The following is a 26515-nucleotide window of genomic DNA, read 5'->3' as shown; positions in this document are numbered from 1 at the left end:
ATGTGTGCATCACCTGCGCCATGATAGGAGCTGACGACTGCTAGACGGACCATCGCCTAATCCGATCCATCATCAATATAAACATAACCCCAAAGCAGAGGAGACAGCAAAAGCAATGCCGCAAAAAAGTTAATGCCGGGACACTTAAAGACCCAGCTAAGAGAGCCCTATACAGCCAGCGCCTCACAACTAATCTGGCATCTGGCGTGCCTTGATGGTCCTGAGATGCTGAATGCCCACAGCGCTTGGTTTGCCCTCCAGGTCTCCATAACCATTGTCTGAGAAGAGATACTTGGATCAGGAGATCCAAGAACTAAAAGATCGTAAGCGCAGAGCATTTCTGAGCCTCAAGCAACAACAGTTTGGGAGCTGCAAAGCAACATTACAGACGGCTCAAGGCTGAGGTCCAACAAAAAACCTGGGACCTAAAGAACAGATGTGGATAGAGAAAGCACAGGAGATACAACAACTGGCCGACAGTCACGATATGCGAGGAAAGTATGGCGGAGAGGCGCTGTTGGCATGAATACATGACCTCATCTCTCTCATTTGGAGGGAGGAGAGCATGCCGAGAGATCTCAGAGATGCAGTGATCGTGACCATCTTTAAAAAGGGGGACAAGTCCGACTGCGACAACTACAGGGGCATCTCTCTGCTATCAGCCACTGGGAAGGTTGTCGCTAGAGTTCTCCTCAACCGTCTTCTCCCTGTGGCAGAGGAGCTCCTCCTGGAATCACAGTACGGATTTCGTCCCCTACGGGGCACAACGGACATGATCTTTGCAGCGCGACAGCTGCAGAAAAAATGCAGGGAGCAGCGCCAGCCCTTATACATGGCCTTTTTCGATCTTACAAAGGCCTTTGACACTGTCAACCATGAGGGCTTATTGAGCATCCTCTTCCATTTTGGATGCCCCCAAAAATGTCAACATCCTTCGCCTGCTCCACGACGACATGCAGGTCGTGATCCTTACCAGTGGTTCCATTACAGACCTAATCCACATCCGGACCGAGGTCAAACAGGGCTGCATCATCGCTCCAACCCTCTTCTCAATCTTCCTCGCTACCATGCTCCACCTCACAGTCAACAAGCTCCCCGCTGGAGTGGAACTAAACTACAGAACCAGTGGGAAGCTGTTTAACCTACGCCGCCTCCAGGCCAGGTCCAAGACCACCCAAACCTCTGTCATTAAGCTGCAGTACGTGCATGACGCCTGCGTCTGCGCACATTCTGAGGCTGAACTCCAGGACATAGTCGATGTATTTACCGAGGCATATGAAAGCATGGGCCTTAAGCTTAACATCTGTAAAACAAAGGTCCCCCACCAGCCGGTCCTCGCCACACAGCACTGCCCCCCAGTCATCAAGATTCACAGCGCGACCCTCGACAACGTGGACCACTTCCCATACCTCGGGAGCCTTTTATCAACAAAGGCAGACATTGATGCGGAGATTCAACATCGCCTCCAGTGCACCCTTCGACCGCCTGAGGAAAAGTGTGTTCGAAGACCAGGCCCTCAAATCTACCACCAAGCTCATGATCTACAGGCCTGTAGTAATACCCACCCTCCTGTATCGATCTGAGGCATGGACCATGTACAGAAGACATCTCAAGTCGCTGGAGATATATCACCAACGATGTCTCCGCAAGATCCTGCAAATCCCCTGGGAGGACAGGCGCATCAACATCAGTGACCTCGCCCAGGTTAACATCCCCAGCATTGAAGCATTGACCACACTCGATCAGTTTTGCTGGGCAGGCCACATAGTTCGCATGCCAGACACAAGGCTCCCTAAGCAATTGCTCTATGCGGAGCTCCTTCACGGCAAACGAGCCAAAAGTGGGCAGCGGAAACGTTACAAGGACACCCTCAAAGCCTCCCTGATAAAGTGCGACATCACCACCGACACCTGGGAGTCTCTGGCCGAAGACCGCCCTAAGTGGAGAAAGTGCATCCGGGTGGGCGTTGAGCTCTTTGAATCTCAACGCCACAAGTGTGCAGAGGTCAGGCACAGGCAGTGGAAGGAGCGTGTGGCAAATCAGTCCCCCCCCCCCCCCCACCCCCTTTCCCCCCAACGAATGTCTGTCCCACCTGTGACAGAGTCTGTGGCTCTCACATTGGACTGTCCAGCCACCAAAGGACTCACTTTAGGAGTGGAAGCAAGTCTTCCTCGATTCCAAGGGACTGCCTATGATGAATAGTAACTGTAAAATTTTGCCCACCTCATTCAACAGATCTGGAAAAATAATCTTTCACTATATACCCAATCAAACTATTCTGAACACTTATATTACATCCCCTTTAACTTTCTCTTCTCCAGGGAATACAGACCTTGTGTTAATCATAACTACATGTTTTCATCCCTACCATCATCATTGTCAATTAGCATCGCATCTTTTCCATGGTTTCAATATCCTTTCTATAATGTGCTGCCTAAAATGGCACACAATACTCTGTCTAATCATGTCTTTTACAGATGTAGCATCTTCTTCTTGCTTTAGTACTCAATTTCGCAATATAGAAAAGCAGAATCCCATTTGCCCTTTAAGATTTTTTCCACCCTTTTTTTAAATACCTGTGTATATCAATGCTTCAACCTCTCTGCTCTTCTAATTCATTGAGAATTTTACCATTTGGGGTATATTTCCATTCTCCTTACCTATATTGAGCTGTATTTGCCACATATAATTAACTCCACTTCCTAACCGCTTTACTCCTACAGCAATTTGTATTTTTCCTCATGGTTTGCCCAATTCGGAATCTAGCAATTTTTTCCAATGTCCAAATTATTTATACGTTTGGAGATCGAGAACAGTTCCAACACAGGTCCCAGGGACATGCCACTAACTATACCTGGGCAATCCAAGAACTATCCATTTACTCTCTGCCTTTATCTTCGAGAGAAAAGCATGCACAAATCCCATCATACTACGTTGAGGCTTTCCTTTTTTAAAATCTAAATGATATATTTATATACCACAAGGTAGTTTGGTGCAAACTATAGCAAGTGAGAAACATAGATCTGTGGCCAGATTTCCCTGTGCGATAAGGTCTGATCTCCGCTAGGTTGCCTTAGGAAGGCACTTTCCAACAGGAAGGAGGAATATAGTTACAAACATGTATTTTTTAATCTCTGTACCTTCAAGTGGTATAGACAGAAATCACAAAATATGCCAGGGAGTGGTGTACTGTTATTACAAATACCTTCCACATCTTATACACAAATATAGTATATTTACTGTACTATGTGTGCTTATTGAAAAGATTTGGTAATTTATAGTTTATTGATTTTCTATTGTCTCAAATGTTTAACCATAGGTGGCTAAGTAGCACGGTAATACAGCAGCTACCTCACAGCCATGCGGTTCCCTCCTGACCCTGCCAGGACGTTAGGAGCAAGTAGGAAATATGTGATTGCACCAGAGAGGATACAGAGGAGATTTATGAGGATGCTGCCAGGACTGGAGAATTTTAGCTATGAGGAAAGATTAGACAGGCTGGGGTTGTTTTCTTTGGAACAGAGGAGGCGGAGAAGAGACTGCTTAAACAAAGGGGACTACAGGGGGATGAGGGCAGAGTTGGCTAAAGTAGACTGGAAACACAGACTAAACGGTGGCACAATTGAGGAACAGTGGAGGACTTTTAAGGAGCTCTTTCATAGTGCGCAACAAAAATATATTCCAGTGAAAAAGAAGGGTGGTAAGAGAAGGGATAACCAGCTGTGGATAACCAAGGAAATAAAGGAGAGTATCAAATCAAAGACCAATGCGTATAAGGTGGCCAAGGTTAGTGGGAAACTAGAAGAATGGGAAAATTTTAAACAACAACAAAGAATGACTAAAAAAGCAATAAAGAAAGGAAAGATAGATTACGAAGGTAAACTTGCGCAAAACATAAAAACAGATAGTAAAAGCTTTTACAGATATATAAAACGGAAAAGAGTGGCTAAAGTAAATGTTGGTCCCTTAGAAGATGAGAAGGGGGATTTAATAATGGGAAATGTGGAAATGGCTGAGACTTTAAACAATTATTTTGCTTCGGTCTTCACAGTGGAAGACACAAAAACCATGCCAAAAATTGCTGGTCATAGGAATGTGGGAAGGGAGGACCTTGAGACAATCACTATCACTAGGGGGGTAGTGCTGGACAGGCTAATGGGGCTCAAGGTAGACAAGTTCCCTGGTCCAGATGAAATGCTTCCCAGGGTATTAAAAGAGATGGCGGAAGTTATAGCAGATGCATTCGTTATAATCTACCAAAATTCTCTGGACTCTGGGGAGGTACCAGCGGATTGGAAAGTAGCTAATGTAACGCCTCTGTTTAAAAAAGGGGGCAGACAAAAGGCAGGTAACTATAGGCCGGTTAGTTTAACATCTGTAGTGGGGAAAATGCTTGAAACTATCATTAAGGAAGAAATAGCAGGATATCTAGATAGGAATAGTGCAATCAAGCAGACGCAGCATGGATTCATGAAGGGGAAATCATGTTTAACTAATTTACTGGAATTCTTTGAGGATATAACGAGCATGGTAGATAGAGGTGTACCGATGGATGTGGTGTATTTAGATTTCCAAAAGGCATTCGATAAGGTGCCACACAAAAGGTTACTGCAGAAGATAGTGGAGTCAGAGGAAATGTATTAACATGGATAGAGAATTGGCTGGCGAACAGAAAGCAGAGAGTCGGGATAAATGGGTCCTTTTCGGGTTGGAAATCGGTGGTTAGTGGTGTGCCACAGGGATCGGTGCTGCGACCACAACTGTTTGCAATATACATAGATGACCTGGAAGAGGGGACAGAGTGTAGTGTAACAAAATTTGCAGATGACACAAAGATTAATGGGAAAGCGGGTTGTGTAGAGGAAACAGAGAGGCTGCAAAGTGATTTAGATAAGTTAAGCGAATGGGCTAAGGTTTGGCAGATGGAATACAATGTCGGAAAGTGTGAGGTCATCCACCTTGGGAAAAAAAAACAGTAAAAGGGAATATTATTTGAATGGGGAGAAATTACAACATGCTGAGGTGCAGAGGGACCTGGGGGTCCTTGTGCATGAATCCCAAAAAGTTAGTTTGTAGGTGCAGCAGGTAATCAGGAAGGCGAATGGAATGTTGGCCTTCATTGCGAGAGGGATGGAGTACAAAAGCAGGGAGGTCCTGCTGCAACTGTATAGGGTATTGGTAAGGCCGCACCTGGAGTACTGCGTGCAGTTTTGGTCACCTTACTTAAGGAAGGATATACTGGCTTTGGAGGGGGTACAGAGACGATTCACTAGGCTGATTCCGGAGATGAGGGGGTTACCTTATGATGATAGATTGAGTAGACTGGGTCTTTAATCGTTATAGAAACATTTAAAATAATGAAAGGGATAGACAAGATAGAGGCAGAGAGGTTGTTTCCACTGGTCGGGGAGACTAGAACTAGGGGGCACAGCCTCAAAATAGGGGGGAGCCAATTTAAAACCGAGTTGAGAAGGAATTTCTTCTCCCAGAGGGTTGTGAATCTGTGGAATTCTCTGCCCAAGGAAGCAGTTGAGGCTAGCTCATTGAATGTTTTCAAGTCACAGATAGATAGATTTTTAACCAATAAGGGAATTAAGGATTACGGGGAGCGGGCGGGTAAATGGAGCTGAGTCCACGGCCAGATCAGCCATGATCTTATTGAATGGCGGAGCAGGCTCGAGGGGCTAGATGGCCTACTCCTGTTCCTAATTCTTATGTTCTTATGACTTAATTCAGGTGTATAAAATCAAAGGGCCCAGATAGAGTGGATAGGAAATACCTATTTCCCTTAGCAGAGTGGTCAATAACCAGGGGGCACAGATTTAAAATAGGATTAGAGAGAAGTTGAGGAGAACATTCTTCACCCAGAGGATGGTGGAGGGAGGTCTGGAACTCCCTGCCTGAACGGGTGGTCGAGGCAGAAGCCCTCATCTGTTTAAAAAGTACTTGAAGTGTCGTAACCTACAGGGCTACGGACCAGGAGCTAGAAAGTGGAATTAGACTCGATAGCTCTTTCAGCCGGCAGACATGTTGAGCCGAATGCCCTCCTTCTGTACCATAAATTTTAATGATTCTAAGTAAGCAGTATCAGTTCTCAGCCAGGCTGCTAGTCAGAGTATTACTATGGTAGGAACTGACACACCATTCGCATCAAAGAGGAAATATCTAATATAGGCGTCTCACCCTGCTGCAAGTGCACCTTCTGTTGGATGAACGTGGAGTGACATTGACGAAATTCGTGAAGAAGTCCGCAGACCCGACCGTCCTGTGCTCCTGCCCAAAGGAGGCTCCGCGCTAGCAAGCGGCTCCTGCATGCAAAAGAGAAAATTAAAATAAATTTGAAGATATTTTCCTGCTCCCATTCAAATGACTAGCCCCTAATGCTTACTACAGAGAAAAAGCCTAAAAGGAAATACTGTATTTACGGTTTCTCTTGCTTTCACAATTTCTTCTCTTTCCTCGTATTGGTTTCATAGATTGCTGCAGCCATTTTTGTATCTTGAGTTGAAATTTGTGGCAGGCTGTTCAACTGTGGGGGAAAATCACATCCAAGCTGAATCCTATCCTTAACCAACATCCAAACATCGACGATCCAAGAGGAGTTACTTGACCGTGATCAGATACAGCGCCGAGTTTGTTCACCAAAAAAGGACACTACATTGCCCTGATTAAGATCAGTTAGCTCAGCGCAAACCAGGAATTGAACATAGGTCCTCACTGTGAGGTGCATTTACCCACTACGCTATCAGGAAATTCAAATGGTACACTTATTGGGCCCAAATTACCCCAGCCGCCGAGAGCAGTGTAATTAGGGGTGGCACGCCAACCTTCTAGGGCAAGAAAAGCGCCAAAAATGTACCCGTTAATGTGGCCGCTCCCTCGTCATCCGGATCCATCGGCGTGGCGCTGCAGAGCCTGTGGGGGGGCGGGGGGCGGGGGGCAGAGCTTCGGCTGCGCTTGCTCAGCGCGAGAGGCAGGGCTTAGGCCCAGCATCTTGTGGAGTGCCGGCAGGGGGACGCGTGTCCATTCGAGCGTGCGCACATACGCAGTGGGCGTTTCAGCGTGTGCGCATGTGCAGTGCAGCAGGAAGCTTGGCCAATTAAAGGGAGAGCATCCTCAGTATCACTGGTAATGGAACATATATACGGTTTAAATATTGATTTTTGTGTGGCTGAGGGAGTGGAAAGGAGTGCTGGATAGGTGGAAGGAAGGTGAGAAGTGTGATTTTTGAACATTACCCGAGTGTGAGTCCAATAGACGAATGGCGCAAGAGTGTGCAAGACGAACAAAGAATTTCCTCCATGAGGAAGTGGAGAAACTAGTGACTGTCATTGAGGAGTAATGGCTGCAGCTGGATATCAGCAAGAGTGGTCCGTCAAAAGTTTCACCCAAGGAAATGAGAAGAAGATGGAACCTAGTTGCAGAAGAATACTCCGCAGGGGTCAATACTGCAAGATCTGGAAGCCAGTGCAAGAAGAAATGGCAGGACGATGGTCAAGTAGTGAGCGTAAGTAATATCTTCATCTTTAAATTGAATTGCAGTGGAAAATGTGACCATCTGTATGTGTCCCACCCTGGCAGGAGGGCTAGCTGGTGTGTTCTGCAGTCGGCAAGGTAGGACTGCTCTATTTTCAGTAGCTGATTTAAAGGAAACCAAGCACAAGCACTAGGGTTTTTTTTCTAGAGGGATAGAATTCAAAAGTAGGGAAGTTATGCTAAACCTGTATCGAACTTTGGTTAGACCACTGAGTACCAAGTACAGTTCTGGTCGCCATATTATAAAAACGATATAGAGGAACCGGAGAGGGTGCAGAGAAATTGCTGGAGTCCATTATTAAAAAGCAGTAGCAGGACATTTGGAAAAGCATAATTCGGTCAAGCAGAGTCAGCATGGTTTTACGAAAGGGAAATCATGTTTGACAAATTTGCCGGAGTTCTTTGAGGATGTAACGAGCAGGATGGATAAAGGGGAAACCAGTGGATGTGGTGTATTTGGATTTCCAGAAGACATTCGAGAAGGTGCTACATAAAAGGTTACTACACAAGATAAAAGCTCACGGTGTTGGGGGCAACATATTAGTATGGATAGCGGATTGGCTCACTGACGGAAAACAGAGTCTGGATAAATGGGTCATTTTCCGGTTGGCAAACAGTAATTAGTGGGGTGCTGGGTCCTCAACTATTTACAATCTATATTAATGACTTGGATGAAGGGACCTAGTGTAATGTAGCCAAGTTTGCTGATGATACAAAGATGGGTGGGAAAACAAATTGTGATGCGGACACAAGAAATCTGCAAAGGGATATAGACAGGCTAAGTGAGTGGGCAAACATTTGGCAGATGGAGTATAATGTGGGAAAATATGAGGTTATCCACTTTGGCAGGAAAAATAAAAAAGCAAATTATTATTTAAATGGCGAGAAATTACACAATGCTGCAGTAGAGGGGGACCTGGGGCTCCTTGTGCATGAAACACAAAAAGTTAGTATGCAGGTACAGCAAGTAATCAGGAAGACAAATGGAATGTTGGCCTTTACTGCAAGGGGGGATGGAGTATAAAAGCAGGGAAGTCCTGCTACAACTGTACAGGATATTGGTGAGGCCACACCTGGAGTACTGCCCCAAACCAAGATGGCCCCCGGGGCGGCAGCTCCGCTCCCTAGAAAGCTCCTCTGCGGAACAACTTTATCCCTGGCCATCCATTGCCATCCTACACCCTTTCTCCCCCAATCTTCCCCCTTCCACTTTAAGTTTCCCCTGGCCCTAATAGTGGGCATATTTCTTACCCCTAAAGTACAAATTTTTGCTGCAAGGGTAGCTACCCAAGTCCACTGTCCACCCCCCAACCATGCCTGCTCTTCACCTCCATCAGTGAGCACTGGATCTCCATTCAAATCGATCTTCAACCTAGCGGACTGTCCTGCTGCCAAGACTTCGCACCCCCACTGGTTGTGGCCGGCTCAGCTACTCCTCGCAGACACCGTCGGCTTCCGGGGAGCTCCCGACCAACTCACAGGTTTGGACCCTACAGAGTACATACCCACCATCTGTTCCCTCTAAGCAGCGCGGTTTGCCTGTCCTGGGACCAGCTTTTCACCGAGCTGATTCGATCCCGATAGCATCTCAGCCTCCCTTCGGCCGCTGGTCCTGCTCAAGTGCGGAGGCGAAAGCAGCTGGAGGAATCGCGGCCATTCTATCTTCTCCTGCGACCCACTGAGAAGCAAAGATGGAGCGGGATGTAGCTAGAAAGCGCGAGCGGCGCCCCAGTGTCTGCCCCTAGTCGGGAAGTAATACCTGGAGAGTGCAGCATTGCCTCAAGTCTCTTACTCTCACTCTCCACACCTCGGATTTCTCACCATCTCCCCTAAAGGCACTGCTCAGTGCTGAGCTTACGGCTCACATCCTACCGTAGGCAACTAGACCCACACAGTAGTGCCTGGTCTCCAGTCGTCTTGGAATCCCTTGCCACTGGGCCAAGGCCTTGCTCTGCTAAGCCTTTGTGGTAGCTGGTGTGCTACAGCCACCCCACATTAAAAAAAACTCACGCACAAGCATCTTCCACCCTTCAAAATGAAGTTCGGGACCTGGAACGTCAGGGCCCTCATGGACAACCCGAACAGCGACAGACCAGAATGTCGCACTGCTATCATTGCCTGGGAACTCAGACGCTTAGGCGTTGACATCGCCGCCCTAAGCGAGACCTGGCAGGCAGGGGGAGGCTAGCTCAAAGAGCAAGGTGGTGGTTATACCTTCTTCTGGAAAGGCAAACCAGAAGCAGAACGCCGCCTCATAGAGTTGGCTTCGCCATCAAGAATGAGCTGATGGGCCATCTCAGAGACTCCCGTTGTGAGATAAGTGAACGTTTCATGACTCTCCAGCTCTCTCTAGCCCGGAACCAGTGCACTACGGTCATCAGTGCGTACGCCCCAACACTGGACACAACAAATGAGACCAAAGAGGAATTATACTCCAGTCTCGAATGATCCCTATCCAGAGTCCCAACGGAAGACAAGCTGATCCTCCTTGGCGATTTCAATGGCAGAGTTAGAAAGGACACAGACCTCTGGGGAGGTGTGATCAGCAGAGAGGGGGTAGGGAAAACCCACTCTAGCGGTACCCTGCTCCTGACAAGATGCCTAGAACACAACCTTGTCATTACCAACACCTTGTTCTGTCAGAGACACAAGTAGAGAGAGGCAGCACCCTCGTTTCAAGCACTGGCATCAGTTCGACTATGTCATCGTCCGATCGAGGGAGCCGCCGACTGCTGGATGAACCACCGCCTAATCCGCTACATCATTATCAATATAACCACGAAACAGCGATGGCAACAGAAACAATGACGCAGAAAAATCGACGCAGAAAAATCAACGCAGAAAAATCAACGCAGAGGCACTCAAAGACCCTGATAAGAAATCCCTATTCAGCCAGCGCCTCACTGCCAACCAATGACCCAGAGACGCAGAGTGACCTCAGTGCCTGGTCTACCCTCAAGGCTTCCATAATCAGCACCTGCGAAAAGACGCTCGGTCACACGACCAGGAAACACCAATACTGGTTTCACGAGAATGACCAGGAGATCTAGGAGCCAATAAGCCGCAAGCGAAAGGCATTTCTGAAGTTAAAGCAGCAACCCAACTTGAGAGCAAGAAAGCAGCTGTACAGATGACTGAAGGCCGAGGTTATTTGGGTGGGGAAAGCACAGGAGATCCAGCAGCTAGCCGACAACCACGACGTGCGAGGATTCTTCAGCGCAGTCAAGACCACCTACGGCCCAAGCACCCAAGGCCCTACTGCATTGCTGGCCAAGAATGGAGAGGTACTCATCAAGAACTGAGAGGCAGTCAGTGCCCTCTGGAAGGAGCACTTCGATTTCCTTAACCAAGACTCTGTCTTCAACGCAAGTGTCCTCGACTCCATCCCGCAGCACGCTACCTGCCACCATCTCCGCACAACCCCAGCCCGGCAAAAAAGGCCATCGTTCATCTGAAGAACAAGGCATCAGGGGCAGATAGAATTCCCGCCGAGGCACTAAAGCATGGCGGAGAAGAACTACTGGCACGAATGCATGATCTCATCTCTTATCTGGAAGGAGGAGAGCATGCCAGGAGATCTCAGACGCCGAAAGGGGACAATTCCGACTGCAGTAACTAAAGAGGAATCTCCCTGCTGTCAGCCACAGGGAAAGTCATCGCTAGAATCCTCCTCAATCGTCTTCTCCCTGTGGCTGAAGAGCTCCTCACAGAGTCGCAATGCGGATTCCGTCCACTGAGGGGTACAACGGACATGAATTTGACCGCGTGACAACTACAAGAGAAATGCAGGAAACCCTTGTACTTGGCCTTCTTTGACCTCACAAAGGCCTTTGACATTGTCAACCGTGAGGGACTATGGAGCGTCCTCCTCTTTTTCGGCTGCCCTCAAAAGTTTATTACCATCGTCTGCCTGCTCCACGGTGACATGCAAGCCGTGATCCTGACCAACGGATCCACCACAGACCCAATCCACTTCCGGACTGGAGTCAAGCAAGGCTGCGTCATCGCACCAATGCTCTTCTCGATCTTCCTTGCTGCAATGCTTCATCTCACCCTCGGCAAGCTCCCCCACTGGAGTGGAACTAAACTATAGAACTAATGGGAATCCGTTCAACCTTTGCCACCTCCAAGCTAGATCCAAGGTCGTCCCATCATCTATCATTGAACTACAGTACGCAATTGACGTTAGAGTGTGCGCTCACTCAAAGGCTGAACTCCAAGCCATCGTCAATACCTTCACCGAGGTGTACGAAAGCATGGGCCTTACACGAAACATCTGTAAGACAAAGTCCTCCACCAACCTGACCCCACCACACAGCACTGCCCCCTGGTCATCAAAATCCACGGCGGGGCCTTGGACGACGTGGACCATTTTCCATACCTCAGGAACCTACTGTCAGCAAGGACAGACATCGATGACGAGGTCCAACACTGCCTCCAGTGCATCAGCGCAGCCTTCGGTCGCCTGAGGAAAAGAGTGTTTGAAGATCAGGACCTCAAATCTGGCACCAAGCTTATGGTCTACAGGGCTGCAGTGATACCCGGCCTCCTATATGGCTCAGAGGCGTGGACTACATACAGCAGACTACTCAAAATGCTGGAGAAGTACCACTAATTCTGCCTCCGCAAGATCCTGCAATTCCATTGGGAGGACAGATGCACCAAAGGTTCTTGGTCAGGCCAGCATCGAAGAACTGACCACGCTCGATCAGCTCTGTTGGGCGGACCACATCGTCCACGTGACCGATAAGAGACACCCAAAGCAAGCGCTCTATTCAGAGCTTTGTCACGGCAAGCGAGCCCCAGGTGGGTAGAGGAAACGTTTCAATGACACCCTCAAAGCCTTCTTGAAAAAGTGCAATGTCCCCACCGGCACCTGGGAATCCCTGGCCCAAAACCGCCCGAAGTGGAGGAAGAGCATCCGGGTGGACGCTGAGCACCTTAAGTATCATCACCGAGAGCAAGCAGAAACCAAGCGTGACAATCCAGGCTTCCCACCCCCCCTTTCCTTCAACCACTGTCTGCCCCATCTATGACAGGGACTGCAGATCCCGCACCCGAGAACTCACTTTTAGACTGGAAGCAAGTCATCCTCGACTCCGAAGGACTGCCTATGATGATGACTGCATACAGTTTTGGTCTCCTTATTTTAAAAGGGATACATTTGCATTGGAGGCAGTTCAGAGAAGGTTCACTAAGGTTGATTCCTGAGATGAAGGGGTTGACTGATGAAGAAAGCTTGAGCAGGTTGGAACTATACTCAGTGGAGTTTAGAAGAATGAGAGGTGATCTTATTGAAATGTATAAGATTCTGAGGGGGCTAGACAAGGTAGATGGAGAGAGGATGTTTCCCCTCGTGGGATATCTAGAACTAGGGAGCATAGATTCAGAATGAGGGGTCGCCCATTTAGAACTGAAATGAGGAGGAATTTCCTCCGAGGGTCATAAATCTATGGAATTCTCTGCCCCAGAGAGCTATGGAGGCTGGGTCATTGAATATATTTAAGATGGAGAGAGACAGATTTTTCAGCGATAAGGGAGTGAAGGGCTATGGAGAGCAGGCAGATAAGTGGAGCTGAGTCCAAGATCAAATCAGCCATGATCTTTTTAAATGGCAGAGCAGGCTCGAGGAGCCAAATGGCCTACTCCTGCTCCTATTTCTTATATTCTTATACACATCAGGAAAGGCTGAGGGGTGAGCTAATAGAAGACTTTAAAATTATGAAAGATTTTGATAGAGTGCATGCAGAGACACAGTGGGGAAGAGCATAACTAGAGGCCATCAATATAAGATAGTCACCAAGAAATCAAATAGGGAGTTCAGAAGAAAATTATTTACCCAGAGAGTGGTGAGAATGTGGAACTCATTACCACAAGGAATGGTTGAAGCAAATAGTACAGATGCACTTAAGGGGAAGCTAGACAAGCATGAGGGAGAAGGGAATAGAGGATTATGCTGATAGATTTAGATGAGGAAAGACAGGAGGAGGCTTGAGTGGAGCACAAACACCAGCATGGATTGGTTGGGCCGAATGGCCTGTCTATGTGCCATGTATCCTATGTAATCCGATGTAAGACCCAGTAGTTTGCCGTATTTGAATTTTGTAAGGCTGATGTTTGAAAAAGGCTGTGCTTAGTACTGTTACTTTACTGGTTTACAAATCTTAAACCAGAATACTAAATTCTGTTCGTATCAACAGCTTGTGATATTAATAGAAACACTGTTCTAAACATTATACGTGCTTGATAGAACACAACTTAGGACAAAAAGCATGGACACTCGTACAATAAGTGCCAAATTTAAAAACATTTAAGCATTACTGCAATCTCAAGAGTTACACTACACTACTAACTGCCTTTCTCAAAACTTGCCAGGGTGATCCTTGTAATCTGAAATTGATATATTTGAAGTCTAGGAAGTTTTAAATTAAATTTGTGATCACGGTGACAGGTTGTACCATATTCTACTTCAGCATGAGAACATAAAAATATTGGAAATTAAATCCCTGTATTTATTGGTCCAAAACATTTCAGCATATCTTTTTAAAAAGATTTGCTTCAACACAGTAAATGCGTATTTACACGTTCTTTAAATCCCAGTCACTCAAGAGAAATACGCACCAGTGGGTTGAATGGACTTCAGCCATGTACGAAAATCATCTACTGTTTAAAAAAAATTTGAACAGTCAACCTCAATAATTTCATTTCAAAATAAATGCAGTAAATTAAGTGACCCACAAACAGAGTCAGGGTGAAAGTGTTTTTATATCAACAAACTCAAGTCTGCAAGTTTGGCCCCCATCTCAGAATTTGAACACCAAAATTAGAAAAAACACAGGAGTCTTGCGCCCTCGGACCCGCACTTCGGGCGGCAGGAATTCAGCTTCAGTTTAAACTGAAAGCTGACTCCGTTAATCGCCCTCCAGTAACGGTTAAGGGTGAATACAACAACACTTCCCGGCTCCCGATCCCCTCTGCCTCACTCACCAACATCAGTGGCCGCCGCTCCGCACTCACAACCCAACCCGCCTTTTAACCGCAGCTCATGGGGGGGCCCGGCGCTCCCTCCTCTCCACGCTCGGCCTCTCTCGGCGCTTTGCCGCCAATGAAGTTGACGCCGATTCCCCCCACCCCCCTGAACTCAGTGTCAGCTCCAACCGACTGCCGCCATCTTCTCCTCCACCGACCTGCGCTGGCCGCGGCCCCTGAAGTCACTTCCGTCAAACGGACCAAAACAACGGAAACCACTTCCGGGTGACGCTCTTCCCACGGGGTCGGAGAGGGGCGGAGCCTGGAGTTCAGAGCGTCCGTCAGTCAGGGGAGGGGCGGAGCCTGGAGTTCAGAGCGTCCGTCAGTCAGGGGAGGGGAGGAGCCGACAGTTCAGAGCACCCGTCAGTCAGGGGAGGGGCGGGACCGACAGTTCAAACCTCCCGTCAGTCAGGGGAGGGGCGGGGCCGACAGTTCAAACCTCCCGTCAGTCAGGGGAGGGGCGGGGCCGACAGTTCAAACCTCCCGTCAGTCAGTAGGGGCGTGGCCGACAGTTTAGAGCACCTGTCAGTCAGGGGAAGGGCGGTGCCGACAGTTTAGAGCACCTGTCAGTCAGGGGAAGGGCGGAGCCGGCAGTTCAAACCTCCCGTCAGTCAGGGGAAGGGCGGAGCCGGCAGTTCAAACCTCCCGTCAGTCAGTAGGGGCGGGGCCGACAGTTTAGAGCACCCGTCAGTCAGGGGAGGGGTGGGGCCGACAGTTCAAACCTCCCGTCAGTCAGGGGAGGGGCGGAGCCGACAGTTCAGAGCACCCGTCAGTCAGGAGGGGCGGGGCCGACAGTTTAGAGCACCCGTCAGTCAGGGGAGGGGTGGGGCCGACAGTTCAAACCTCCCGTCAGTCAGGGGAAGGGCGGAGCCGACAGTTCAAACCTCCCGTCAGTCAGTAGGGGCGGGGCCGACAGTTTAGAGCACCCGTCAGTCAGGGGAAGGGCGGAGCCGACAGTTCAGAGCACCCGTCAGTCAGGAGGGGCGGGGCCGAAAGTTCAGAGCACCCGTCACTCAGGGAAAGGGCGGAGCCGACAGTTCAAACCTCCCGTCAGTCAGGGGAGGGGCGGGGCCGACAGTTTAGAGCACCCGTCAGTCAGGGGAAGGGCGGAGCCGATAGTTTAGAGCACCCGTCAGTCAGGGGAGGGGCGGGGCCGATAGTTTAGAGCACCCGTCAGTCAAGGCCCAGGGTCTCTGCCAAGGTGTTAACGTCGAGTTCGGCGAGGGGCGAATGGAGGAGCCGCACCGATTCAGACCTTTCTGCAGCCGATCGGCCACGTGGAATTTGCCCATTTCGATTGGAGACGCCGCCGGATTTCGCAGCTTCACGCTGTGTTTGAGGCATTGAGCGGGTGGCCTCACACCCGACATCGCCACGTACTGACGGCCCCGGGACTGGGGTGGACGAACCTCCGCCCCAAAGGTTCGAGGGGCTAGATGGCCTACTCCTGTTCCTAATCCTTATGTAAAGACAAAACGTTAAGGACAGAGTCGTTTTGGCAAACTGATTCCAACAACAACTTTTAGTTCTGTAGCACCTTTAACGTAATAAAACGTCCCAAGGCCATTCACAGGAGCGTTATCAATAACATTTGACGCCGGGCCACACAAGGAGAAATTAGGGCAGGTGACCAAAAGCTTTGTCAAAGAGGTAGGTTTTAAGGAGCATCTTAAAGGAGGAAAGAGAGGCGGAAAGGTTTAGGTCTGTAATTCCAGAGTTTAGGGTCAAGGCAACAGAAACCAATGGTTGAGCGATTACATTCAGGGATGTTCAAGAGGGCAGAATTAGAGGAGCGCAGAAATCTTGGATTGTGGAACTGAAGGAAGCGATAGAGATAGTATGGGTTAGGGCCATGAGGGATTTGAATACAAGGATGAGAATTTTGAAATCAAGGCGTTGCTTAACCTGGAGCCAATGTAGGTCAGCGAGCACAGGGCTGAACGGGACGGGCAGCCGAGTTTTGGATGACCTCAAGTTTATGGAAGGTGTAAGGCCGGCCAGGTTGGAATAGTAAAGTTTAGAGGTAACAAAGGCATGGATGAGGGTTTCAGGAGCAGATGAGCTGAGGTAGAGGTGGAGTCGGCCGTTTCAAATGTGGAGCGGCGTTTAATTTAAGGTGAAAAACCAGGCAACATTTGAACTTAAAATAAATAACCAATGCTCGACCAGTAATTGTTATGAAATATTGTTATTAAATATTGAGCCAGAAATTGCTGGGAAGTCACGTCATTAGAAGGACTAGATTAACGCTGCACCTCATTATTCACTCACAAATAAAGCAAATTGCAAAATAAAAGATATGGCATCAGTTTCACTCCTCTGCGATATGCTAGACGATTTGTGTCTCGCTCCTTGTTAACCTCGTCACAGCGATAAAAGTTTGTTCTTGCCATCAGACTCCCCATTCAACTTAATGCTGCTTGTGAAACTGCTGCATTTACGACAATATTACAAATTATTTTCGCCACAGCTATTTAGGGCTGGAAATTGATGTAATAATGGACATTATTATTAAAGTGATTTATTGTACTGACATGGCAATCAACCTTGGTGGCTCATAAAGGGATCAGTGAAGCTGTGGCTATCTGCAGCAGATAGTGAATTGTACCTAGAATTTAAAAAAAATTCTCTTGGCAGTCATTTTGTGCTACACTCCTGTTAGTATTGGAAGGCAATAATTTTCAGGACCCAAAATTGTTTCGATACTCAGAGGAGGGTCACTCCTTTAAATGCAAATTAAATAAATTTCTATCAGAAAATATAATGTGGGGATACAGTATATGAGTAATTTGACACATGACATGGTAAGTGTAGAATGCTTGGGAGGAAAAAGTTGACTTTGAACCTATGTTTCCCAAAGCTCTCCCCCACGAGGGTATTTCTCATATAGTTTCTGATGTAGACTAATTGATAGAGATTGATTGCTGTGATTAGTCAACCGCTCCATTATTGTATCATGCGACTACCAGGATGGTAGAAGGTGAACTAGATAGACCACAGTCTCTTTTTGTCTAGCAATTGTAAATGTTCCTATAAAAGCAGGGCAGTGGCATACCCACTGGCTGTTCCACTGTTCCTGATCATGATGGTCGGGGCGGCTGGTTCTATATTTAAAGGGTCAAGACTATTTACATTTTGCGCACCTACGCAACTTCTCAAGGATCAATCCAGCAATTGCCAAACACAACTAGGTTACAATGTCCACTTCTGCTTATTCTTTTTCATTTTTTCTTAATTTTCCATGTTAACTCTTTTTCTTTCTGTTAATCCATTCTTTCCCTTTTTTATTTCACTTTCTGTCTCACTGTTTCTTTTGACTCTTAATTCACCCTATTTCCTTCTTGGTCTTTCGTTCTGTTTCTTCCTGTGTCTTTTTCTTTCATTGTTCATTGAGATAAGCCATTGGGCATAATGTGCACAAGGTCCTAAATGGAACATGAACATCGCTATTAACGGATTCATGTTCCAGCAATTTGTGGCATGAACTTAGTGCAATATCAATGGTGAGCATAAATTAACGCTGTTTGCTGTCAAAGTTGTTTTTGTAGCAATTTCTGGTTTGTTTTCCTGTAACTTTAAAATAGGTTTGCTTAAAGAGTAAGCAATGCAGAATGCAGGAGGCAGATGTGTAGGAAAGTAGATCAACCTTCTTGATATCGTTGGGGCTTAGAGAGTCTGCGGTCTGTTCGAAACAAAGTGGCTTTCTTCGCTCCAAGGAGCCCATTTTGTACACCTCCTAGTATTAAGGGGAATGATGTAACTCTGCTCCCAAGTGATAAGGCTATGTGTTATTATCTAAAAGGTCTGGAGGGGTTTACCAAAGTCACATCACTGTAAACGGTGATCTATTTTAAGCCTATTGCAATAAATGGAACTGTGGTCATTTTATTGCAGCAAGATATGCATAAGTTATAATTTTCACCATCACTAGAGGCGAATGAGACTTGACAACATAGCAACAGGAGTGGACCATTCAGCCCCTCTAGTCTGTTCAATGAGGTCATGGCTGACCTGTATCCTAACTCCATCCACCTCCTTTGGTCCGTATCCCTTAATTCCCTTGATGAGCTCAACTCTATCAATCTCAGATTTTAAATTATTAATTGAGCTAGCATCTACTGCTTTTTGTGAGAGAGAGTTCCACACTTCTACCACCCTTTGCATGAAGAAGAGTTTCTTAACTTGCCTCCTGAATGGCCCAGCTGTGAGTTTAAAGTTATGTTCCCTTGTCCTACACTCCACCAGCAGAAGAAAATTATCTACCCTATTGATTGCTTTTAAAATCCTAACAACTGCAATCAAATCACCCCTTAACCGTAATTTTATGATGTCAACTGTGGCTCAGTGAATAGCACACTTGCCTGAGAGTCAGAAGGTTGTGGGCTCAAGTCCCACTCTGGGAATTTGAGCAAGTAAATCTAGGCTGACACTCCAGTGCAGTGCTGAGGGAGTGCTGAATTGTTGGAGATGCCGTCTTTCGGATGAGATGTTAAACCGAGGCTCTGTCTGCCCTCTTAACTGGACGTAAAAGATCCCATGGCACTATTTTGAAGAGCAGGGTAGTTATCACTACAACCTTTGGACGTCCTAATGTAAGCAAATGCTGAAGTCAATTTGCACACAGCAAAGTGCCACAAACAGCAATGAAATGAATGACCAGATAATCTTGGTATTTTTCAGTGGAGTTGATTGATGGGTTAAATGTTGGCGAGGACTCTGGGTGAACTCTCTGACTCATAGAAACATAGAAAATAGATGCAGGAGTAGGCCATTCGGCCCTTCGAGTCTGCACCACCATTCAATAAGATCATGGTTAATCATTACCTCAGTACCCCATCCCTGCTTTCTCTCCAGAACCCTTGATCCCTTTAGCTGTGAGGGCCATATCGAACTCCCTCTTAAATATATCCAACGAACTGGCATCAATAACTCTCTACGGCAGAGAATTTCACAGGTTAACAACTCTCTGAAGAAGTTTCTCCTTATCTCAGTCCTAAATGGCTTACCCCTTATCCTTAGACTGTGTCCCCTGGTTCTGGACTTCCCCAACATCGGGAACATTTTCCCTGCATCTAACCTGTCCAGTCCCGTCAGAATTTTGTATGTTTCTATGAGATCCCCTCTCATTCTTGTAAACTCCAGTGAATACAGGCCCAGTCGATTCAGTCTCTCCTCATATGTCAGTCCTGCCATCCTGGGAATCAGTCTGGTGAACCTTCGCTGCACTCGCTCAATAGCAAGAACGTCCTTCCTCAGATTAGGAGACCAAAACTGAACACAAAATTCCAGGTGAGGCCTCACCAAAGCCCTGTACAACTGCAGTAAGACCTCCCTGCTCCTATACTCAAATCCCCTAGCTATGAAGGCTAACATTTGTGTCTTCCTTCGTGAAGACAGAACCAAAGTATTTGTTCAATTGGTCTGCCATCTCTTTGTTCACCATAATAAATTCACTTGATTCTGACTGCAAGGGACTTACGTTTGTCTTCACTAATCTTTTTCTCTTCACATATCTACAGAAGCTTTTGCAGTCAGTTTTTATGTTCCCAGCAAGCTTCCTCTCAAATTCTATTTTCCCCCTCCTAATTAAACCCTTTGTCCTCCTCTGCTGAATTCTAAATTTCTCCTAGTCCTCAGGTATGCTGCTTTTTCTGGCCAATTTATATGCTTCTTCCTTGGATTTTACACTATCCTTAATTTCCCTTGTTAGCCAAGGTTGAGCCACCTTCCCCGTTTTATTTTTACTCCAGACCGGGATGTACAATTGTTGAAGTTCATCCATGTGATCCTTAAATGTTTGCAATTGCCTATCTACCGTCAATCCTTTCAGTATCATTCACCAGTCTATTCTAGCCAATTCACGTCTCATACCATCAAAGTTACCTTTCCCTAAGTTCAGGACCCTAGTCTCTGAATTAACTGTGTCACTCTCCATCTTAATAAAGAATTCTACCATAGTATGGTCACTCCCAAGATTGTTAATTAGTCCTTTCTCATTACACATCACCCAGTCTAGGATGGCCAGCCCTCTAGTTGGTTCCTTGACATATTGGTCCAGAAAACCATCCTTAATGCACTCCAAGAAATCCTCCTCAACTGTATTGCTACCAGTTTGGTTAGCCCAATCTATATGTAGATTAAAGTCGCCCATGATAACTGCTGTACCCTTATTGCATGCATACAGTGCTGTGAGTTGTGAGGAGGACGCTAAGAGGCTGCAGAGTGGCTTGGATAGGTTAGGTGAGTGGGCAAATGCATGGCAGATGCAGTATAATGTGGATAAATGTGAGGTTATCCATTTTGGGGGCAAAAACACGAAGGCAGAATATTATCTGGATGGCGGCAGATTAGGAAAAGGGGAGGTGCAACGAGACCTGGGTGTCATGGTTCATCAGTCATTGAAAGTTGGCATACAGGTACAGCAGGCGGTGAAGAAGTCAAATGGTATGTTGGCCTTCATAGCTAGGGGATTTGAGTATAGGAGCAGGGAGGTCTTACTGCAGGGCCTTAGTGAGGCCTCACCTGGAATATTGTGTTCAGTTTTGATCTCCAAATCTGAGGAACGACGTTCTTGCTATTGAGGGAGTGCAGCGAAGGTTCACCAGACTGATTCCAGGGATGGCTGGGCTGTCATATGAGGAGATACTTAAGGGGTTGACAGTGGATGGGCAATGGCAGACATTTAGAGACCGCATGGATGAACTATAACAATTGTACATCCCTGTCTGGCGTAAAAATAAAAAGGGGAAGGTGGCTCAACCGTGGCTATCAAGGGAAATCAGGGGTAGTATTAAAGCCAAGGAAGTGGCATACAAATTGGCCAGAAATAGCAGTGAACCTGGGGACTGGGAGAAATTTAGAACTCAGCAGAGGAGGACAAAGGGTTTGATTAGGGCAGGGAAAATAAGAGTAGGAGAGGAAGCTTGCAGGGAACATTAAGACGGACTGCAAAAGTTTCTATAGATATGTAAAGAGAAAAAGGTTAGTAAAGACAAACGTAGGTCCCCTGCAGTCAGAATCAGGGGAAGTCATAATGGGGAACAAAGAAATGGCAGACCAATTGAACAAGTACTTTGGTTCGGTATTCACTGAGGAGGACACAAACAACCTTCCGGATATAAAAGGGGTCAGAGGGTCGAGTAAGAAAGAGGAACTGAGGGAAATCCTTATTAGTCAGGAAATTGTGTTGGGGAAATTGATGGGATTGAAGGCCGATAAATCCCCAGGGCCTGATGGACTGCATCCCAGAGTATTTAAGGAGGTGGCCTTGAAATAGTGAATGCATTGACAGTCATTTTCCAACATTCCATAGACTCTGGATCAGTTCCTATGGAGTGGAGAGTAGCCAATGAAACCCCACTTTTAAAAAAAGGAGGGAGAGAGAAAGCAGGGAATTATAGACCGGTCAGCCTGACATAAGTAGTGGGTAAAATGATGGAATCAATTATTAAGGATGTCAGAGCAGCGCATTTGGAAAGAGGTGACATGATAGGTCCAAGTCAGCATGGATTTGTGAATGGGAAATCATGCTTGACAAATCTGGAATTTTTTGAGGATGTTTCCAGTAGAGTGGACGAGGGAGAACCAGTTGATGTGGTATATTTGGACTTTCAGAAGGCTTTCGACAAGGTCCCACACAAGAGATTAATGTGCAAAGTTAAAGCACATGGGATTGGGGGTAGTATGCTGACATGGATTGAGAACTGGTTGTCAGATAGGAAGCAAAGAGTAGGAGTAAATGGGTACTTTTCAGAATGGCAGGCAGTGACTAGTGGGGTACCGCAAGGTTCTGTGCTGGGGCCCCAGCTGTTTACATTGTACATTAATGATTTGGACGAGGGGATTAAATGTAGTATCTCCAAATTTGCGGATGACACTAAGTTGGGTGGCAGTGTGAGCTGCGAGGAGGATGCTATGAGGCTGCAGAGTGACTTGGATAGCTTAGGTGAGTGGGCAAATGCATGGCAGGTGAAGTATAATGTGGATAAATGTGAGGTTATCCACTTTGGTGGTAAAAACAGAGAGACAGACTATTATCTGAATGGTGACAGATTAGGAAAAGGGGAGGTGCAACGAGACCTGGGTGTCATGGTACATCAGTCATTGAAGGTTGGCATGCAGGTACAGCAGACGGTTAAGAAATCAAATGGCATGTTGGCCTTCATAGCGAGGGGATTTGAGTACAGGGGCAGGGAGGTGTTGCTACATTTGTACAGGGCCTTGGTGAGGCCACACCTGGAGTATTGTGTACAGTTTTGGTCTCCTAACTTGAGGAAGGACATTCTTGCTATTGAGGGAGTGCAGCGAAGGTTCACCAGACTGATTCCCGGGATGGCGGGACAGACATATCAAGAAAGACTGGATCAACTGGGCTTGTATTCACTGGAGTTCAGAAGAATGAGAGGGGATCTCATAGAAACGTTTAAAATTCTGACGGGTTTAGACAGGTTAGATGCAGGAAGAATGTTCCCAATGTTGGGGAAGTCCAGAACCAGGGATCACAGTCTAAGGATAAGGGGTAAGCCATTTAGACACCGAGATGAGGAGAAACTTCTTCACCCAGAGAGTGGTGAACCTGTGGAATTCTCTACCACAGAAAGTAGTTGAGGACAATTCATTAAATATATTCAAAAAGGAGTTAGATGTAGTCCTTACTACTAGGGGGTCAAGGGGTATGGCGAGAAAGCAGGAATGGGGTACTGAGGTTGCATGTTCAGCCATGAACTCATTGAATGGCGGTGCAGGCTCGAAGGCCCGAATGGCCTACTCCTGCACCTATTTTCTATGTTTCTATGAGAGACTGGATCAACTGGGCCTTTATTCACTGGAGTTTAGAAGAATAAGAACATAAGAACATAAGAATTAGGAACAGGAGTAGGCCATCTAGCCCCTCGAGCCTGCTCCGCCATTCAACAAGATCATGGCTGATCTGGCCGTGGACTCAACTCCACTTACCCGCCCACTCCCCATAACCCTTAATTCCCTTATTGTTTAAAAATCTATCTATCTGTGATTTGAATACATTCAATGAGCTAGCCTCAACTGCTTCCTTGGGCAGAGAATTCCACAGATTCACAACCCTCTGGGAGAAGAAATTCCTTCTCAACTCGGTTTTAAATTGGATCTCCCGTATTTTGAGGCTGTGCCCCCTAGTTCTAGTCTCCCCGACCAGTGGAAACAACCTCTCTGCCTCTATCTTGTCTATCCCTTTCATTATTTTAAATGTTTCTTTAAGATCACCCCTCATCCTTCTGAACTCCAACAAGTAAAGACCCAGTCTACTCAATCTATCATCATAAGGTAACCCCCTCATCTCCGGAATCAGCCTAGTGAATCGTCTCTGTACCCCCTCCAAAGCTAGTATATCCTTCCTTAAGTAAGGAGACCAAAACTGCACGCAGTACTCCAGGTGCGGCCTCACCTGTACAGTTGCAGCAGGACCTTCCTGCTTTTGTACTCCATCCCTCTCGCAATGAAGGCCAACATTGCATTTGCCTTCCTGATTACCTGCTGCACCTGCAAACTAACATTTTGGGATTCATGCACAAGGACCCCCAGGTCCCTCTGCACCGCAGCATGTTGTAATTTCTCCCCATTCAAATAATATTCATTTTTACTGCTTTTTTTTCCAAGGTGGATGACCTCACATTTTCCGACATTGTATTCCATCTGCCAAACCTTAGCCCATTCGCTTACCCTATCAAAATCTCTTTGCAGTCTCTCTTTGTCCTTTACACAACCCGCTTTCCCACTAATCTTTGTGTCATCTGCAAATTTTGTTACACTACACTCTGTCCCCTCTTCCAGGTCATCTATGTATATTGTAAACAGTTGTGGTCCCAGCACCGATCCCTGTGGCACACCACTAACCACCGATTTCCAACCCGAAAAGGACCCATTTATCCTGACTCTCTGCTTTCTGTTAGCCAGCCAATTCTCTATCCATGCTAATACATTTCCTCTGACTCCGCGTACCTTTATCTTCTGCAGTAACCTTTTGTGTGGCACCTTATCGAATGCCTTTTGGAAATCCAAATACACCACATCCATCGGTACACCTCTATCCACCATGCTCTTATATCCTCAAAGAATTCCAGTAAATTAGTTAAACATGATTTCCCCTTCATGAATCCATGTTGCGTCTGCTTGATTCCACTATTCCTATCTAGATGTCCCGCTATTTCTTCCTTAATGATAGCTTCAAGCATTTTCCCCATTACAGATGTTAAATTAACTGGCCTATTGTTACCTGCCTTTTGTCTGCCCCCTTTTTTAAACAGAGGCGTTACATTAGCTGCTTTCCAATCCGATGGTACCTCCCCAGAGTTCATATTTTGGTAGATTATAACGAATGCATCTGCTATAACTTCCGCCATCTCTTTTAATACCCTGGGATGCATTTCATCAGGACCTGAGGACTTGTCTACCTTGAGATCCATTAGCCTGTCCAGCACTACCCCCCTCGTGATAGTGATTGTCTCAAGGTCCTCCCTTCCCACATTCCCGTGACCAGCAATTTTTGGCATGGTTTTTGTGTCTTCCACTGTGAAGACCGAAGCAAAATAATTGTTTAAGGTCTCAGCCATTTCCACATTTCCCATTATTAAATCCCCCTTTCTCATCTTCTAAGGGACCAACATTTACTTTCGTCACTCTTTTCCGTTTTATATACCGGTAAAAGCTTTTACTATCCGTTTTTATGTTTTGCGCAAGTTTACTTTTGTAATCTATCTTTCCTTTCTTTATTGCTTTCTTAGTCATTCTTTGCTGTCGTTTAAAATTTTCCTAATCTTCTAGTTTCCCACTAACCTTGGCCACCTTATATGCATTGGTTTTTAATTTGATACCCTCCTTTATTTCCTTGGTTATCCACGGCTGGTTATCCCTTCTCTTACCGCCCTTTTTCACTGGAATATATTTTTGTTCAGCACTATGAAAGAGCTCCTTAAATGTCCTCCACTGTTCCTCAATTGTGCCACTGTTTAGTCTGTGTTCCCAGTCTACTTTAGCCAACTCTGCCCTCATCCCACTGTAGTCCCCTTTGTTTAAGCATAGTACGCTCGTTTGAGACACTACTTCCTCACCCTCAATCTGTATTACAAATTCAACCATATTGTGATCACTCATTCCGAGAGGATCTTTTACTAGGAGATCATTTATTATTCCTGTCTCATTACACAGGACCAGATCTAAGATAGCTTGCTCCCTTGTAGGTTCTGTAACATACTGTTCTAAGAAACAATCCCGTATGCATTCTATGAATTCTTCCTCAAGGCTACCCCGTGCGATTTGATTTGACCAATCGATATGTAGGTTAAAATCCCCCATGATTACTGCCGTTCCTTTTTCACATGCCTCCATTATTCCCTTGATTATTGTCCGGGGATCTCATAGAAACGTATAAGATTCTGATGGGACTGGACAAGTTAGATGCGGGAAGAATGTTCCTGATGTTGGGGAAGTCCAGAACCAGGGGACAAAATCTTAAGATAAGGGGTAAGCCATTTAGGACTGAGATGAGGAGAAACTTCTTCACTCAGAGAGTTGTTAACCTGTGGAATTCCCTGCTGCAGAGAGTTGTTGATGCCAGTTCATTGGATATATTCAAGAGGGAGTTAGATATGGCCCTTACGGCTAAGGGGATCAAGGGGTATGGAGAGAAAGCAGGAAAGGGGTACTGAGGGAATAATCAGCCATGATCTTATTGAATGGCGGTGCAGGCTCGAAGGACCGAATGGCCTATCCCTGCACCTATTTTCTATGTTTCTATGTTTCTATCCCTAATTTTTTGTTTGATGCTGTCCTCAACCTCACTACCACTGTTTGGTGGTCTGTACACAACTCCCACTAGCGTTTTCTGCCCTTTGGTGTACTGCAGCTCCACCCATACCGATTCCACATCATCCAAACTAATGTCTTTCCTTACTATTGCGTTAATTTCCTCTTTAAC

The 26515-nt window shown here is 46.5% G+C and overlaps 2 protein-coding genes across 11 annotated transcripts in view; one reads left to right on the top strand and one right to left on the bottom strand.

Moving 5' to 3' along the window:
• Positions 1-14729, bottom strand: part of klhl15 (kelch-like family member 15) — a 33859-nt gene extending 19130 nt beyond the window's left edge. For 2 of the 9 annotated variants that reach the window (XM_070893294.1, XM_070893301.1), the window contains exons 1-2: positions 14524-14729; positions 6184-6308 (exon numbers count right to left, since the gene is read on the bottom strand). In XM_070893294.1, the coding sequence (XP_070749395.1) occupies positions 6184-6308; positions 14524-14529 (131 nt within the window). In that variant the 5' untranslated portion in view covers positions 14530-14729. Of the gene's footprint in view, positions 1-6183; positions 6309-6425; positions 6530-11837; positions 12002-14157; positions 14198-14523 lie in introns of those variants that run through there. The other 7 variants (XM_070893295.1, XM_070893296.1, XM_070893298.1 and 4 more) reach the window with 7 other exon arrangements.
• A 981-nt stretch (positions 14730-15710) lies between these two features.
• Positions 15711-26515, top strand: part of LOC139275707 (thiosulfate:glutathione sulfurtransferase) — a 125756-nt gene continuing 114951 nt past the window's right edge. For both annotated transcript variants that reach the window (XR_011595736.1, XR_011595737.1), the window contains exon 1: positions 15711-16215. The gene's annotated coding sequence lies outside the window, so the exon portion shown is untranslated. The remainder of the gene's footprint in view (positions 16216-26515) is intronic.

Source organism: Pristiophorus japonicus, chromosome 11 (assembly GCF_044704955.1).
Source record: "Pristiophorus japonicus isolate sPriJap1 chromosome 11, sPriJap1.hap1, whole genome shotgun sequence".
Lineage (NCBI taxonomy): Eukaryota > Metazoa > Chordata > Chondrichthyes > Pristiophoridae > Pristiophorus > Pristiophorus japonicus.
This window is presented reverse-complemented; position numbering and strand designations above follow the sequence as displayed.